The sequence below is a fragment of the Cuculus canorus genome, chromosome 1 (assembly GCF_017976375.1).
Source record: "Cuculus canorus isolate bCucCan1 chromosome 1, bCucCan1.pri, whole genome shotgun sequence".
NCBI lineage: Eukaryota > Metazoa > Chordata > Aves > Cuculiformes > Cuculidae > Cuculus > Cuculus canorus.
Window position 1 is genome coordinate 963,239 of NC_071401.1, and position 14,513 is coordinate 977,751.

General features: G+C 58.9%; 1 protein-coding gene across 1 annotated transcript in view; it reads left to right on the top strand.

Moving 5' to 3' along the window:
* Positions 1-14,513, top strand: part of PDE2A (phosphodiesterase 2A) — a 144,786-nt gene that overhangs the window by 128,559 nt on the left and 1,714 nt on the right. The window contains exons 17-30 of the mRNA XM_054079289.1: positions 1,847-1,925; positions 2,014-2,191; positions 6,747-6,859; positions 8,332-8,409; positions 10,672-10,794; positions 10,968-11,038; positions 11,141-11,263; positions 11,351-11,438; positions 12,273-12,320; positions 12,400-12,474; positions 13,021-13,120; positions 13,289-13,401; positions 13,646-13,684; positions 13,829-13,935. Of these exons, the coding sequence (XP_053935264.1) occupies positions 1,847-1,925; positions 2,014-2,191; positions 6,747-6,859; positions 8,332-8,409; positions 10,672-10,794; positions 10,968-11,038; positions 11,141-11,263; positions 11,351-11,438; positions 12,273-12,320; positions 12,400-12,474; positions 13,021-13,120; positions 13,289-13,401; positions 13,646-13,684; positions 13,829-13,935 (1,335 nt within the window). The remainder of the gene's footprint in view (positions 1-1,846; positions 1,926-2,013; positions 2,192-6,746; positions 6,860-8,331; positions 8,410-10,671; positions 10,795-10,967; positions 11,039-11,140; positions 11,264-11,350; positions 11,439-12,272; positions 12,321-12,399; positions 12,475-13,020; positions 13,121-13,288; positions 13,402-13,645; positions 13,685-13,828; positions 13,936-14,513) is intronic.

Genomic DNA, 14,513 nt, shown 5'->3' on the forward strand with positions numbered 1-14,513 from the left:
CATCTCCATCCCCATCTCCATCCCCATCCCCATCTCCATCTCCATCCCCATCTCCATCCCCATCCCCATCCCCATCCCCATCCCCATCCCCATCCCCATCCCCATCCCCATCTCCATCCCCATCTCCATCCCCATCCCCATCCCCATCCCCATCTCCATCCCCATCCCCATCCCCATCCCCATCTCCATCCCCATCTCCATCCCCATCCCCATCTCCATCTCCATCCCCATCTCCATCCCCATCCCCATCCCCATCCCCATCCCCATCCCCATCTCCATCCCCATCTCCATCCCCATCCCCATCTCCATCTCCATCCCCATCTCCATCCCCATCCCCATCTCCATCCCCATCTCCATCCCCATCCCCATCTCCATCCCCATCCCCATCTCCATCCCCATCCCCATCCCCATCCCCATCCCCATCCCCATCCCCATCTCCATCCCCATCTCCATCTCCATATCCATCTCCATCCCCATCCCCATCCCCATCCCCATCTCCATCCCCATCTCCATCCCCATCCCCATCTCCATCCCCATCCCCATCTCCATCTCCATCCCCATCTCCATCCCCATCCCCATCCCCATCCCCATCCCCATCCCCATCCCCATCTCCATCCCCATCCCCATCTCCATCCCCATCTCCATCCCCATCCCCATCCCCATCCCCATCTCCATCCCCATCTCCATCCCCATCCCCATCCCCATCCCCATCCCCATCCCCATCCCCATCTCCATATCCATCTCCATCCCCATCCCCATCCCCATCTCCATCTCCATCCCCATCTCCATCCCCATCCCCATCCCCATCTCCATCTCCATCCCCATCTCCATCCCCATCCCCATCCCCATCCCCATCCCCATCCCCATCCCCATCCCCATCTCCATCCCCATCCCCATCCCCATCCCCATCTCCATCCCCATCTCCATCCCCATCCCCATCCCCATCCCCATCCCCATCCCCATCCCCATCTCCATATCCATCCCCATCCCCATCCCCATCCCCATCCCCATCCCCATCCCCATCCCCATCTCCATCCCCATCCCCATCCCCATCTCCATCCCCATCTCCATCCCCATCCCCATCCCCATCCCCATCCCCATCCCCATCCCCATCTCCATATCCATCCCCATCCCCATCCCCATCCCCATCCCCATCCCCATCCCCATCCCCATCTCCATCCCCATCCCCATCCCCATCTCCATCTCCATCCCCATCCCCATCCCCATCCCCATCCCCATCCCCATCTCCATCCCCATCTCCATCCCCATCTCCATCCCCATCTCCATCCCCATCTCCATCTCCATCCCCATCCCCATCCCCATCTCCATCTCCATCCCCATCCCCATCCCCATCCCCATCCCCATCCCCATCCCCATCCCCATCTCCATCCCCATCCCCATCCCCATCCCCATCTCCATCCCCATCCCCATCCCCATCCCCATCCCCATCCCCATCTCCATCCCCATCTCCATCCCCATCTCCATCCCCATCTCCATCCCCATCTCCATCTCCATCCCCATCCCCATCCCCATCTCCATCTCCATCCCCATCTCCATCCCCATCCCCATCCCCATCCCCATCTCCATCCCCATCTCCATCCCCATCCCCATCTCCATCCCCATCTCCATCCCCATCCCCATCCCCATCCCCATCCCCATCCCCATCCCCATCCCCATCCCCATCTCCATCCCCATCTCCATCCCCATCCCCATCCCCATCCCCATCCCCATCTCCATCCCCATCTCCATCCCCATCCCCATCCCCATCCCCATCCCCATCCCCATCCCATCCCCATTCCCATCCCCATTCCCATTCCCGTCTCATCCTCTCCGGTGTCTCCGGCAGCTGCTCCGTGTTCCTCCTGGACCGTCCCAGCCACGAGCTGGTGGCAAAGGTCTTCGATGGTGGAGTGGTGGACGATGAGGTGAGGACGCATCTCCTCACCCTCCTCGGGGGGATCCCGACCTCTCCTCCCCCCTTCCACCCGGGGTGACCCTCATTCCCATCTCCAGAGCTACGAGATCCGTATCCCGGCGGATCAGGGCATCGCCGGCCACGTGGCCACCACCGGGAAGATCCTCAACATCAAAGACGCCTACGCCCACCCCCTCTTCTACCGCGGCGTCGACGACAGCACCGGGTTCCGCACCCGCAACATCCTCTGCTTCCCCATCAAGAACGAGAGCCACGGTGAGGGGCGGTGGTGTCCTCCACATCCTCGTGGTGTCCACCAGGGTATGGGCACCATGGTGTCCTCCAGGGCATGGGAACAATGGTGTCCACCAGGGCATGGGCACGATGGTGTCCTCCAGGATATGGACATGATGGTGTCCTCCAGGGCATGGGCACAATGGTGTCCTCCAGGATATGGGCACGATGGTGTCCTCCAGGACATGGACACGGTGGTGTCCTCCAGGATATGGGCACGATGGTGTCCTCCAGGACATGGACATGATGGTGTCCTCCAGGATATGGGCACCATGGTGTCCTCCAGGGCATGGGCACAATGGTGTCCTCCAGGGTGTGGGCACGATGGTGTCCTCCAGGGTATGGGAACAATGGTGTCCTCCAGGGCATGGACACCATGGTGTCCTCCAGGATATGGGCACGATGGTGTCCTCCAGGGCATGGACACCGTGGTGTCCTCCAGGGTATGGGCACGATGGTGTCCTCCAGGGCATGGACACCGTGGTGTCCTCCAGGGTATGGGCACGATGGTGTCCTCCAGGATATGGACACAATGGTGTCCTCCAGGGCATGGACACCATAGTGTCCTCCAGGATATGGGCACGATGGTGTCCTTCAGGGTATGGACACGATGGTGTCCTCCAGGATATGGGCACGATGGTGTCCTCCAGGGCGTGGACGCGATGGTGTCCTCCAGGGTATGGGCACGATGGTGTCCTCCAGGATATGGGCACAATGGTGTCCTCCAGGGCGTGGACGCGATGGTGTCCTCCAGGACATGGGCACGATGGTGTCCTCCAGGATATGGGCACAATGGTGTCCTCCAGGATATGGGCATGATGGTGTCCTCCAGGGCGTGGACGCGATGGTGTCCTCCAGGGTATGGGCACGATGGTCTCCTCCAGGACATGGACACGATGGTGTCCTCAAGGATATGGGCACGATGGTGTCCTCCAGGACATGGGAACGATGGTGTCCTCCAGGATATGGACACAATGGTGTCCTCCGGGATGTGGACACAATGGTGTCCTCCAGGACATGGGCACGATGGTGTCCTCCAGGGCATGGGCACGATGGTCTCCTCCAGGGCATGGACACGATGGTGTCCTCAAGGATATGGGCACGATGGTGTCCTCCAGGACATGGGAACGATGGTGTCCTCCAGGATATGGACACAATGGTGTCCTCCGGGATGTGGACACAATGGTGTCCTCCAGGACATGGGCACGATGGTGTCCTCCAGGGCATGGGCACGATGGTGTCCTCCAGGATATGGACACGATGGTGTCCTCCAGGATGTGGGCACGATGGTGTCCTCCAGGATATGGACACGGTGGTGTTCACCAGGACATGGACACGATGGTGTCCTCCAGGATATGGACACGATGGTGTCCTCCAGGATATGGGCACGATGGTGTCCTCCAGGGTATGGGAAGGATGGTGTCCTCCAGGACATGGGCACGATGGTGTCCTCCAGGACATGGACACGGTGGTGTCCTCCAGGACATGGACACGATGGTGTCCTCCAGGGTATGGGCACAATGGTGTCCTCCAGGACATGGGCACGATGGTGTCCTCCAGGGTATGGGCACGATGGTGTCCTCCAGGATATGGACACGATGGTGTCCTCCAGGACATGGACACGATGGTGTCCTCCAGGATATGGGCACAATGGTGTCCTCCAGGATATGGACACGATGGTGTCCTCCAGGGCATGGACACGATGGTGTCCTCCAGGATATGGGCACAATGGTGTCCTCCAGGGTATGGACACGATGGTGTCCTCCAGGATATGGGCACAATGGTGTCCTCCAGGGTATGGACACGATGGTCTCCTCCAGGATATGGGCACTATCGTGTCCTCCAGGATATGGACACAATGGTGTCGTCCAGGATATGGGCACGATGGTGTCCTCCAGGATATGGGCACAATGGTGTCCTCCAGGATATGGGCACGATGGTGTCCTCCAGGATATGGGCACGATGGTGTCCTCCAGGATATGGGCACGATGGTGTCCTCCAGGATATGGGCACAATGGTGTCCTCCAGGATATGGGCACAATGGTGTCCTCCAGGATATGGGCACGATGGTGTCCTCCAGGATATGGGCACAATGGTGTCCTCCAGGATATGGGCACGATGGTGTCCTCCAGGATATGGGCACGATGGTGTCCTCCAGGATATGGGCACGATGGTGTCCTCCAGGGCATGGGCACGATGGTGTCCTCCAGGATATGGGCACGATGGTGTCCTCCAGGACATGGGCACGATGGCGTCCTCCAGGACATGGACACCATGGTGTCCTCCAGGATATGGGCACGATGGTGTCCTCCAGGATATGGACACGATGGTGTCCTCCAGGATATGGACACAATGGTGTCCTCCAGGATATGGGCACGATGGTGTCCTCCAGGATATGGACACAATGGTGTCCTCCAGGGTATGGGCACGATGGTGTCCTCCAGGATATGGACACGATGGTGTCCTCCAGGGTATGGGCACGATGGTGTCCTCCAGGGTATGGGCACGATGGTGTCCTCCAGGGCATGGACACGATGGTGTCCTCCAGGATATGGACACGGTGGTGTTCACCAGGACATGGACACGATGGTGTCCTCCAGGATATGGACACGATGGTGTCCTCCAGGATATGGGCACGATGGTGTCCTCCAGGGTATGGGAAGGATGGTGTCCTCCAGGACATGGACACGGTGGTGTCCTCCAGGACATGGACACGATGGTGTCCTCCAGGGTATGGGCACAATGGTGTCCTCCAGGACATGGGCACGATGGTGTCCTCCAGGGTATGGGCACGATGGTGTCCTCCAGGATATGGACACGATGGTGTCCTCCAGGACATGGACACGATGGTGTCCTCCAGGATATGGGCACAATGGTGTCCTCCAGGATATGGACACGATGGTGTCCTCCAGGGCATGGACACGATGGTGTCCTCCAGGATATGGGCACAATGGTGTCCTCCAGGGTATGGACACGATGGTGTCCTCCAGGATATGGGCACAATGGTGTCCTCCAGGGTATGGACACGATGGTCTCCTCCAGGATATGGGCACTATCGTGTCCTCCAGGATATGGACACAATGGTGTCGTCCAGGATATGGGCACGATGGTGTCCTCCAGGATATGGGCACAATGGTGTCCTCCAGGATATGGGCACGATGGTGTCCTCCAGGATATGGGCACGATGGTGTCCTCCAGGATATGGGCACAATGGTGTCCTCCAGGATATGGGCACGATGGTGTCCTCCAGGATATGGGCACAATGGTGTCCTCCAGGATATGGGCACAATGGTGTCCTCCAGGATATGGGCACGATGGTGTCCTCCAGGATATGGGCACAATGGTGTCCTCCAGGATATGGGCACGATGGTGTCCTCCAGGATATGGGCACGATGGTGTCCTCCAGGATATGGGCACGATGGTGTCCTCCAGGATATGGGCACAATGGTGTCCTCCAGGATATGGGCACGATGGTGTCCTCCAGGATATGGGCACGATGGTGTCCTCCAGGGCATGGGCACGATGGCGTCCTCCAGGACATGGACACCATGGTGTCCTCCAGGATATGGGCACGATGGTGTCCTCCAGGATATGGACACGATGGTGTCCTCCAGGATATGGGCACGATGGTGTCCTCCAGGATATGGGCACGATGGTGTCCTCCAGGACATGGGCACGATGGCGTCCTCCAGGACATGGACACCATGGTGTCCTCCAGGATATGGGCACGATGGTGTCCTCCAGGATATGGACACGATGGTGTCCTCCAGGATATGGACACAATGGTGTCCTCCAGGATATGGGCACGATGGTGTCCTCCAGGATATGGACACAATGGTGTCCTCCAGGGTATGGGCACGATGGTGTCCTCCAGGATATGGACACGATGGTGTCCTCCAGGGTATGGGCACGATGGTGTCCTCCAGGGTATGGGCACGATGGTGTCCTCCAGGATATGGGCACGATGGTGTCCTCCAGGGCATGGACACGATGGTGTCCTCCAGGATATGGACACGGTGGTGTTCACCAGGACATGGACACGATGGTGTCCTCCAGGATATGGACACGATGGTGTCCTCCAGGATATGGACACGGTGGTGTTCACCAGGACATGGACACGATGGTGTCCTCCAGGACATGGGCACGATGGTGTCCTCCAGGATATGGACACGATGGTGTCCTCCAGGACATGGGCACGATGGCGTCCTCCAGGACATGGACACGATGGTGTCCTCCAGGATATGGGCACGATGGTGTCCTCCAGGGCATGGACACGATGGTGTCCTCCAGGATATGGACACGATGGTGTCCTCCAGGATATGGGCACGATGGTGTCCTCCAGGATATGGACATGATGGTGTCCTCCAGGGTATGGACACGATGGTGTCCTCCAGGATATGGGCACGGTGGTGTCCTCCAGGATATGGACATGATGGTGTCCTCCAGGGTATGGACACGATGGTGTCCTCCAGGACACGGTCCCGTTGGTGTCCCCTCTGGTGGTCACCCCCCGCTCCGTGTCCCCTCTCTGCTCCAGAGGTCATCGGAGTGGCGGAACTCGTCAATAAGATCAACGGCCCCTGGTTCAGCAAATTCGATGAGGACCTCGCGACCGCCTTCTCCATCTACTGCGGCATCAGCATCGCCCACGTAGGAGAGAGGAACCCATCCTGGGATGGGATGGGATGGGATGGGATGGGATGGGACGGATGGGATGGGATGGGATGGATGGGATGGGATGGGATGGGACGGATGGGATGGGATGGGATGGGATGGGATGGGACGGATGGGATGGGATGGGATGGGATGGGATGGGATGGGATGGGATGGATGGGATGGGATGGATGGGATGGGATGGGATGGGATGGATGGGATGGATGGGATGGGATGGATGGGATGGGATGGGAGGGATGGGATGGGATGGGATGGGATGGGATGGGATGGGAGGGATGGGATGGGATGGGATGGGATGGGATGGGATGGATGGGATGGGATGGGATGGATGGGATGGGATGGGATGGGATGGATGGGATGGGGATGGGATGGGATGGGATGGATGGGATGGGATGGGATGGGATGGGATGGGATGGGATGGATGGGATGGGATGGATGGGATGGGATGGGATGGGATGGATGGGATGGATGGGATGGGATGGATGGGATGGGATGGGAGGGATGGGATGGGATGGGATGGGATGGGATGGGATGGGATGGGAGGGATGGGATGGGATGGGATGGGATGGGATGGGATGGGATGGGATGGGATGGATGGGATGGGATGGGATGGGATGGATGGGATGGGATGGGATGGGATGGGATGGATGGGATGGGTGGGATGGATGGGATGGGATGGGATGGATGGGATGGGATGGGATGGGATGGGATGGATGGGATGGGATGGGATGGATGGGATGGATGGGATGGAGATGGATGGGATGGGATGGATGGGATGGGATGGGATGGATGGGATGGGATGGATGGGATGGGATGGGATGGATGGGATGGATGGGATGGATGGGATGGGATGGGATGGATGGGATGGATGGGATGGATGGGATGGGATGGATGGGATGGGATGGGATGGGATGGGATAGATGGGATGGGATGGGATGGGATGGGATGGGATGGATGGGATGGATGGGATGGGATGGGATGGGATGGGATGGGAGGGATGGGATGGGATAGATGGGATGGATGGGATGGATGGGATGGGATGGGATGGGATGGGATGGATGGGAGGGATGGGATGGATGGGATGGGATGGGATGGGATGGGATGGGATGGGAGGGATGGGATGGGATGGGATGGGATGGATGGGATGGATGGGATGGATGGGATGGATGGATGGGATGGGATGAGATGGGATGGGATGAGATGGGATGGGATGGAGAGGATGGGATGGGATGGGATGGGATGGGATGGGATGGGAGGGATGGGATGGGATGGGATGGGATGGGATGGGGATGAGATGGGATGGATGGGATGGGATGAGATGGGATGGGATGGGAGAGGACAGATGAGGAACAAGGACACCCCGAGGGACGGGGTTGGTGTGGGAAGTTCTGGACGGACGTTGGAGGATCCGTCCCTTCCCAACGCTCCTGACCCCCTCCACTCTGCAGTCGCTGCTCTACAAGAAGGTCAATGAGGCGCAGTACCGCAGCCACTTGGCCAACGAGATGATGATGTACCACATGAAGGTGAGGTGGGACGGGGGTGGGGACACCACCACCACCCTGGGCGGTGGCCCAGGGGACACCTTTGGGGACCAGAGGTGGACTTTGGGGACTGAGATGGACTTTGGGGACGCTGAGATGGACTTTGGGGACCTGAGATGGACTTTGGGGACTGAGATGGACTTTGGGGACCAGAGATGGACTTTGGGGTCCTGAGATGGACTTTGGGGACCAGAGATGGACTTTGGGGTCCTGAGATGGACTTTGGGGACTGAGATGGACTTTGGGGACACTGAGATGGACTTTGGGACCAGAGATGGACTTTGGGGACTGAGATGGACTTTGGGGACAATGAGATGGACTTTGGGGACTGAGATGGACTTTGGGGACACTGAGATGGACTTTGAGGTCTGAGATGGACTTTGGGACCAGAGATGGACTTTGGGGACTGAGATGGACTTTGGGGACAGAGGTGGACTTTGGGGACTGAGATGGACTTTGGGGACTGAGATGGACTTTGGGGACTGAGATGGACTTTGGGGCCCAGAGATGGACTTTGGGGACAGAGATGGACTTTGGGGACACTGAGATGGACTTTGGGGACTGAGATGGACTTTGGGGCCCTGAGATGGACTTTGGGGACTGAGATGGACTTTGGGGACCAGAGATGGACTTTGGGGCCCTGAGATGGACTTTGGGGACTGAGATGAACTTTGGGGACACTGAGATGGACTTTGGGACCAGAGATGGACTTTGGGGACTGAGATGGACTTTGGGGACTGAGATGGACTTTGGGGACACTGAGATGGACTTTGGGACCAGAGATGGACTTTGGGGACTGAGATGGACTTTGGGGACACTGAGATGGACTTTGGGGACTGAGATGGACTTTGGGGACTGAGATGGACTTTGGGGCCCAGAGATGGACTTTGGGGACTGAGATGGACTTTGGGGACACTGAGATGGACTTTGGGGACTGAGATGGACTTTGGGGACACTGAGATGGACTTTGGGGACTGAGATGGACTTTGGGGACTGAGATGGACTTTGGGGCCCTGAGATGGACTTTGGGGACTGAGATGGACTTTGGGGACCAGAGATGGACTTTGGGGACTGAGATGGACTTTGGGGACTGAGATGGACTTTGGGGACTGAGATGGACTTTGGGGACACTGAGATGGACTTTGGGGACTGAGATGGACTTTGGGGACAATGAGATGGACTTTGGGGACTGAGATGGACTTTGGGGACACTGAGATGGACTTTGGGGTCTGAGATGGACTTTGGGGTCTGAGATGGACTTTGGGGACACTGAGATGGACTTTGAGGTCTGAGATGGACTTTGGGACCAGAGATGGACTTTGGGGACTGAGATGGACTTTGGGGACACTGAGATGGACTTTGGGCACTGAGATGGACTTTGGGGACTGAGATGGACTTTGGGGACAAAGATGGACTTTTGGGACTGAGATGGACTTTGGGGACTGAGATGGACTTTGGGGACCTGAGATGGACTTTGGGGACTGAGATGGACTTTGGGGCCCTGAGATGGACTTTGGGGACTGAGATGGACTTTGGGGACCAGAGATGGACTTTGGGGTCCTGAGATGGACTTTGGGGACTGAGATGGACTTTGGGGACACTGAGATGGACTTTGGGACCAGAGATGGACTTTGGGGACTGAGATGGACTTTGGGGACAATGAGATGGACTTTGGGGACTGAGATGGACTTTGGGGACACTGAGATGGACTTTGGGGTCTGAGATGGACTTTGGGGTCTGAGATGGACTTTGGGGACACTGAGATGGACTTTGAGGTCTGAGATGGACTTTGGGACCAGAGATGGACTTTGGGGACTGAGATGGACTTTGGGGACACTGAGATGGACTTTGGGGACAGAGGTGGACTTTGGGGACTGAGATGGACTTTGGGGACTGAGATGGACTTTGGGAAAACAAAGATGGACTTTGGGGACTGAGATGGACTTTGGGGACAGAGATGGACTTTGGGGACAAAGATGGACTTTTGGGACTGAGATGGACTTTGGGGACTGAGATGGACTTTGGGGACCTGAGATGGACTTTGGGGACTGAGATGGACTTTGGGGACACTGAGATGGACTTTGGGGTCTGAGATGGACTTTGGGGACTGAGATGGACTTTGGGGCCCAGAGATGGACTTTGGGGACAGCTTTGGGGCCCAGAGATGGACTTTGGGGACAGCTTTGGGCCCAGAGATGGACTTTGGGGCCATCTTTGTGGCCGCGGTGCCGGTGGCTCCTGTAGGTGTCGGACGATGAGTACTCCAAGCTGCTGAGCGAGGGCATCCAACCCGTGTCCACCATCGACCCCAACTTCTCCAGCTTCACCTACACGCCGCGCTCGCTGCCCGAGGACGACACCTCCATGGTGAGGACCTTCAGGGATGGTCCCCGAGTGCCACTTCGCCCTTCGGCGTGGTGGGACGGGAGGTGGTTGTTCCCCGGAACATCTCCCTACCTTCCAGAGGTGGCACAGGGGGGGCGGTGGTGGGCCGTGGGTGGCACCCAGAGGTCCCCACCGGGGCGTTGTCCCCCCTGTAGGCCATCCTCAGCATGCTGCAGGACATGAACTTCATCAACACCTACAAGATGGACCGCCAGACGCTCACCAGGTGGGGCTCCATCCTTGTCTTCATCCCTTACGGTCACTTAGAGGAGCTCTGGGTGGTCCCGGTGGGGTCCTCATGGTCCTGGTCCACCCCGTCCCACCTCAGGTTCTGCTTGATGGTGAAGAAGGGCTACCGGGACCCTCCGTACCACAACTGGATGCACGCCTTCTCCGTCTCCCACTTCTGCTACCTGCTCTACAAGAACCTGGAGCTCGTCAACTACCTGGAGTAAGGCCAAGGGTGGGCCCCGTGGTCTCCCGGAGCAGCCTTGTCCTCCCGCCTGCCTCAGTTTCCCTCCTTCTTCTCCTCTCCCAGAGACATCGAGATCTTTGCCCTCTTCATCTCCTGCATGTGCCACGACCTGGACCACCGAGGAACCAATAACTCCTTCCAGGTGGCCTCGGTCAGTGGAGTTGGGGGGGAAAAGGGTGGAGATGGGGCTTGGTGGGACCTGCGGGGACAGCATGGTGGGGTCTTCATCTCCGTAACTCCATGATGGAGCTTGGTGGGACCCGGGGATGGAGATGGAGATGGGGATGGGGATGGAGATGGGGATGGGGATGGGGATGGGGATGGAGATGGGGATGGGGATGGAGATGGGGATGGAGATGGAGATGGAGATGGGGATGGGGATGGGGATGGGGATGGGGATGGAGATGGGGATGGGGATGGGGATGGGGATGGAGATGGAGATGGGGATGGGGATGGGGATGGGGATGGAGATGGAGATGGGGATGGAGATGGGGATGGAGATGGGGATGGAGATGGGGATGGGGATGGGGATGGGGATGGGGATGGAGATGGGGATGGGGATGGAGATGGGGATGGGGATGGAGATGGGGATGGAGATGGGGATGGAGATGGGGATGGGGATGGGGATGGGGATGGGGATGGGGATGGGGATGGAGATGGGGATGGGGATGGAGATGGGGATGGAGATGGGGATGGGGATGGGGATGGGGATGGGGATGGGGATGGAGATGGGGATGGAGATGGAGATGGGGATGGAGATGGGGATGGGGATGGGGATGGGGATGGAGATGGAGATGGGGATGGAGATGGGGATGGGGTGGAGATGGGGATGGAGATGGGGATGGAGATGGGATGGGGTGGAGATGGGGATGGAGATGGGGATGGAGATGGGATGGGGTGGAGATGGGGATGGATGAGGGTGGGACACAGCTTGGTGGAGCCTTCACCTCCACAACTCCACGAGTGCGACCCCTCTGCCTCGCAGAAATCGGTCCTGGCCGCACTCTACAGCTCCGAGGGCTCCGTCATGGAGGTAAGGTCTTCTCCAGAACCTCCCCTCGTGGATCGGTTCTCCATGGTCCGTGCCCACACGGCTCCGTCTTCTCCTGCAGAGGCACCACTTCGCCCAGGCCATCGCCATCCTCAACAGCCAAGGCTGCAACATCTTCGACCACTTCTCGCGCAAGGTGAGCTCCAGACCTTGGTGGCACCTCCCAACCCCCGGAGGAGCCTCCTCAGGACCTTCTGCTCCACATCCGACCTCCACCGGAGAGCACCTTCCAGTAGGGAAAGCTTCCAGGGAAGCTTCCACCACATCTGGATGCCCAGAGAAGTCCATGGACCATCTCTGGAGGGGTTGAAGGCCACGTTGGGTGTCCCACTGGATCTGGATGGGCTTTGAGGTCCCTTCCAACCCAACCCATTCCATGGTTCCAAGGGCTGCTCCATGTCCCCGGAGGGGTTGGATCTGGATGGGCTTTGAGGGACCTTCCAACCCAACCCATTCCATGGTTCCAAGGGCTGCTCCGTGTCCCGGGGAGGGGTTGGATCTGGATGGGCTTTGAGGAACCTTCCAACCCAACCCATTCCATGGTTCCAAGGGCTTCTCCATGTCCGGGAGGGGGTTGGATCTGGATGGGCTTTGAGGAACCTTCCAACCCAACCCATTCCATGACTCCGTGACCTCCGGATACGCCCCACGGCGTTGGTAACTCCCTTTTGTGGTCCTCCAGGACTACCAGCGCATGTTGGACCTCATGAGGGACATCATCTTGGCCACCGACCTGGCCCACCACCTGCGCATCTTCAAGGACCTCCAGAAGATGGCAGAAGGTGAAGCTCCTGAGCTCGGCGTTGAACGGGGGGTGGTGGGAACCCATCCCACCAAGGCCTGGAGGTGGCACCAGAAGGTCCCCAAAGCCTTCAGTGATGGGGGTGGTGGGGCTGGAGAAGACCCCAACCCCACCGCAACCTCCAGCCGTGTCCTCTCCCACCCGGCAGTGGGCTACGACCCCAAGAACAAACAGCACCACAACCTTCTCCTCTGCCTACTCATGACCTCCTGTGACCTCTCCGACCAGACCAAAGGCTGGAAGACCACCAGGAAGATCGCGGTGAGTGCGGTTGACCTCTGGGAAAGCCACCCCACCAACCCTTGGGGCAACCACCCTTCTCCAGGGACCACCTTGGACCTCGCGGGGGGGACCTGGTGGCTCATGGAGGAGGTTCCACCATGAAGGAACCACCCAAGAGGCATCACCTCCTCCTTCGTCGCCCACCGTGGGGATGGAGGTCAGGGAGGGTGGTGGGGTGACCTCAGGTGGGACCTCCACCTCGACGTCTCTGTGTCCTCCGCAGGAGCTGATCTACAAGGAGTTCTTCTCCCAGGGGGACCTGGTAGGTGGCCCCAGGCCTTGGGCCAAGCGTTGGCCAACGGCGCCGAGGTGGGATCTGGATGACTTTGAGGGGGGAGGAGAGGTTTGGCCATGGAATGGGGAGAGGATGTCCCCACCAGCGGTGACGCCACCACCTGCGCTGCAGGAGAAGGCCATGGGCAACCGCCCGCTGGAGATGATGGACCGGGAGAAGGCCTACATCCCCGAGCTGCAGATCAGCTTCATGGAGCACATCGCCATGCCCATCTACAAGTGAGCCACCGGCCGAGGGGACATCTCGGGGGGGTTCCAGGCAGTGGGGATGGAGGATGTGTGGTGGCACTCATAGTCCATCACCTCTTCCCATGTCAGGGTGGGACCAGGGGTGGTGGGCAGAGGTTCTCCAGCATCTCAGGGGGGTTCCAAGCAGTGGAGATGGAGAACATGTGGTGGCACTCATCGCTCATCACCTCTTCCCATGCCAGGGTGGGACCAGAGGTTCTCCAGGATCTCAGGGGGGTTCCAGGCAGGAGGGATGGAGGACGCGTGGTGGCACCCATCACCCATCACCTCTTCCCATGCCAGGATGGGACCAGGATGGGACCAGGGATGGTGGGCAGAGGTTCTCCAGCATCTCAGGGGGGTTCCAGGCAGGAGGGATGGAGGATGTGTGGTGGTACCCATCTCCCATCACCCATCACCTCTTCCCATGCCAGGGTGGGACCAGGGTGGGACCAGGGATGGTGGGCAGAGGTTCTCCAGGATCTCAGGGGGGTTCCAAGCAGTGGAGATGGAGGACGCGTGGTGGTACTCATCACCCATCACCTCTTCCCATGCCAGGGTGGGACCAG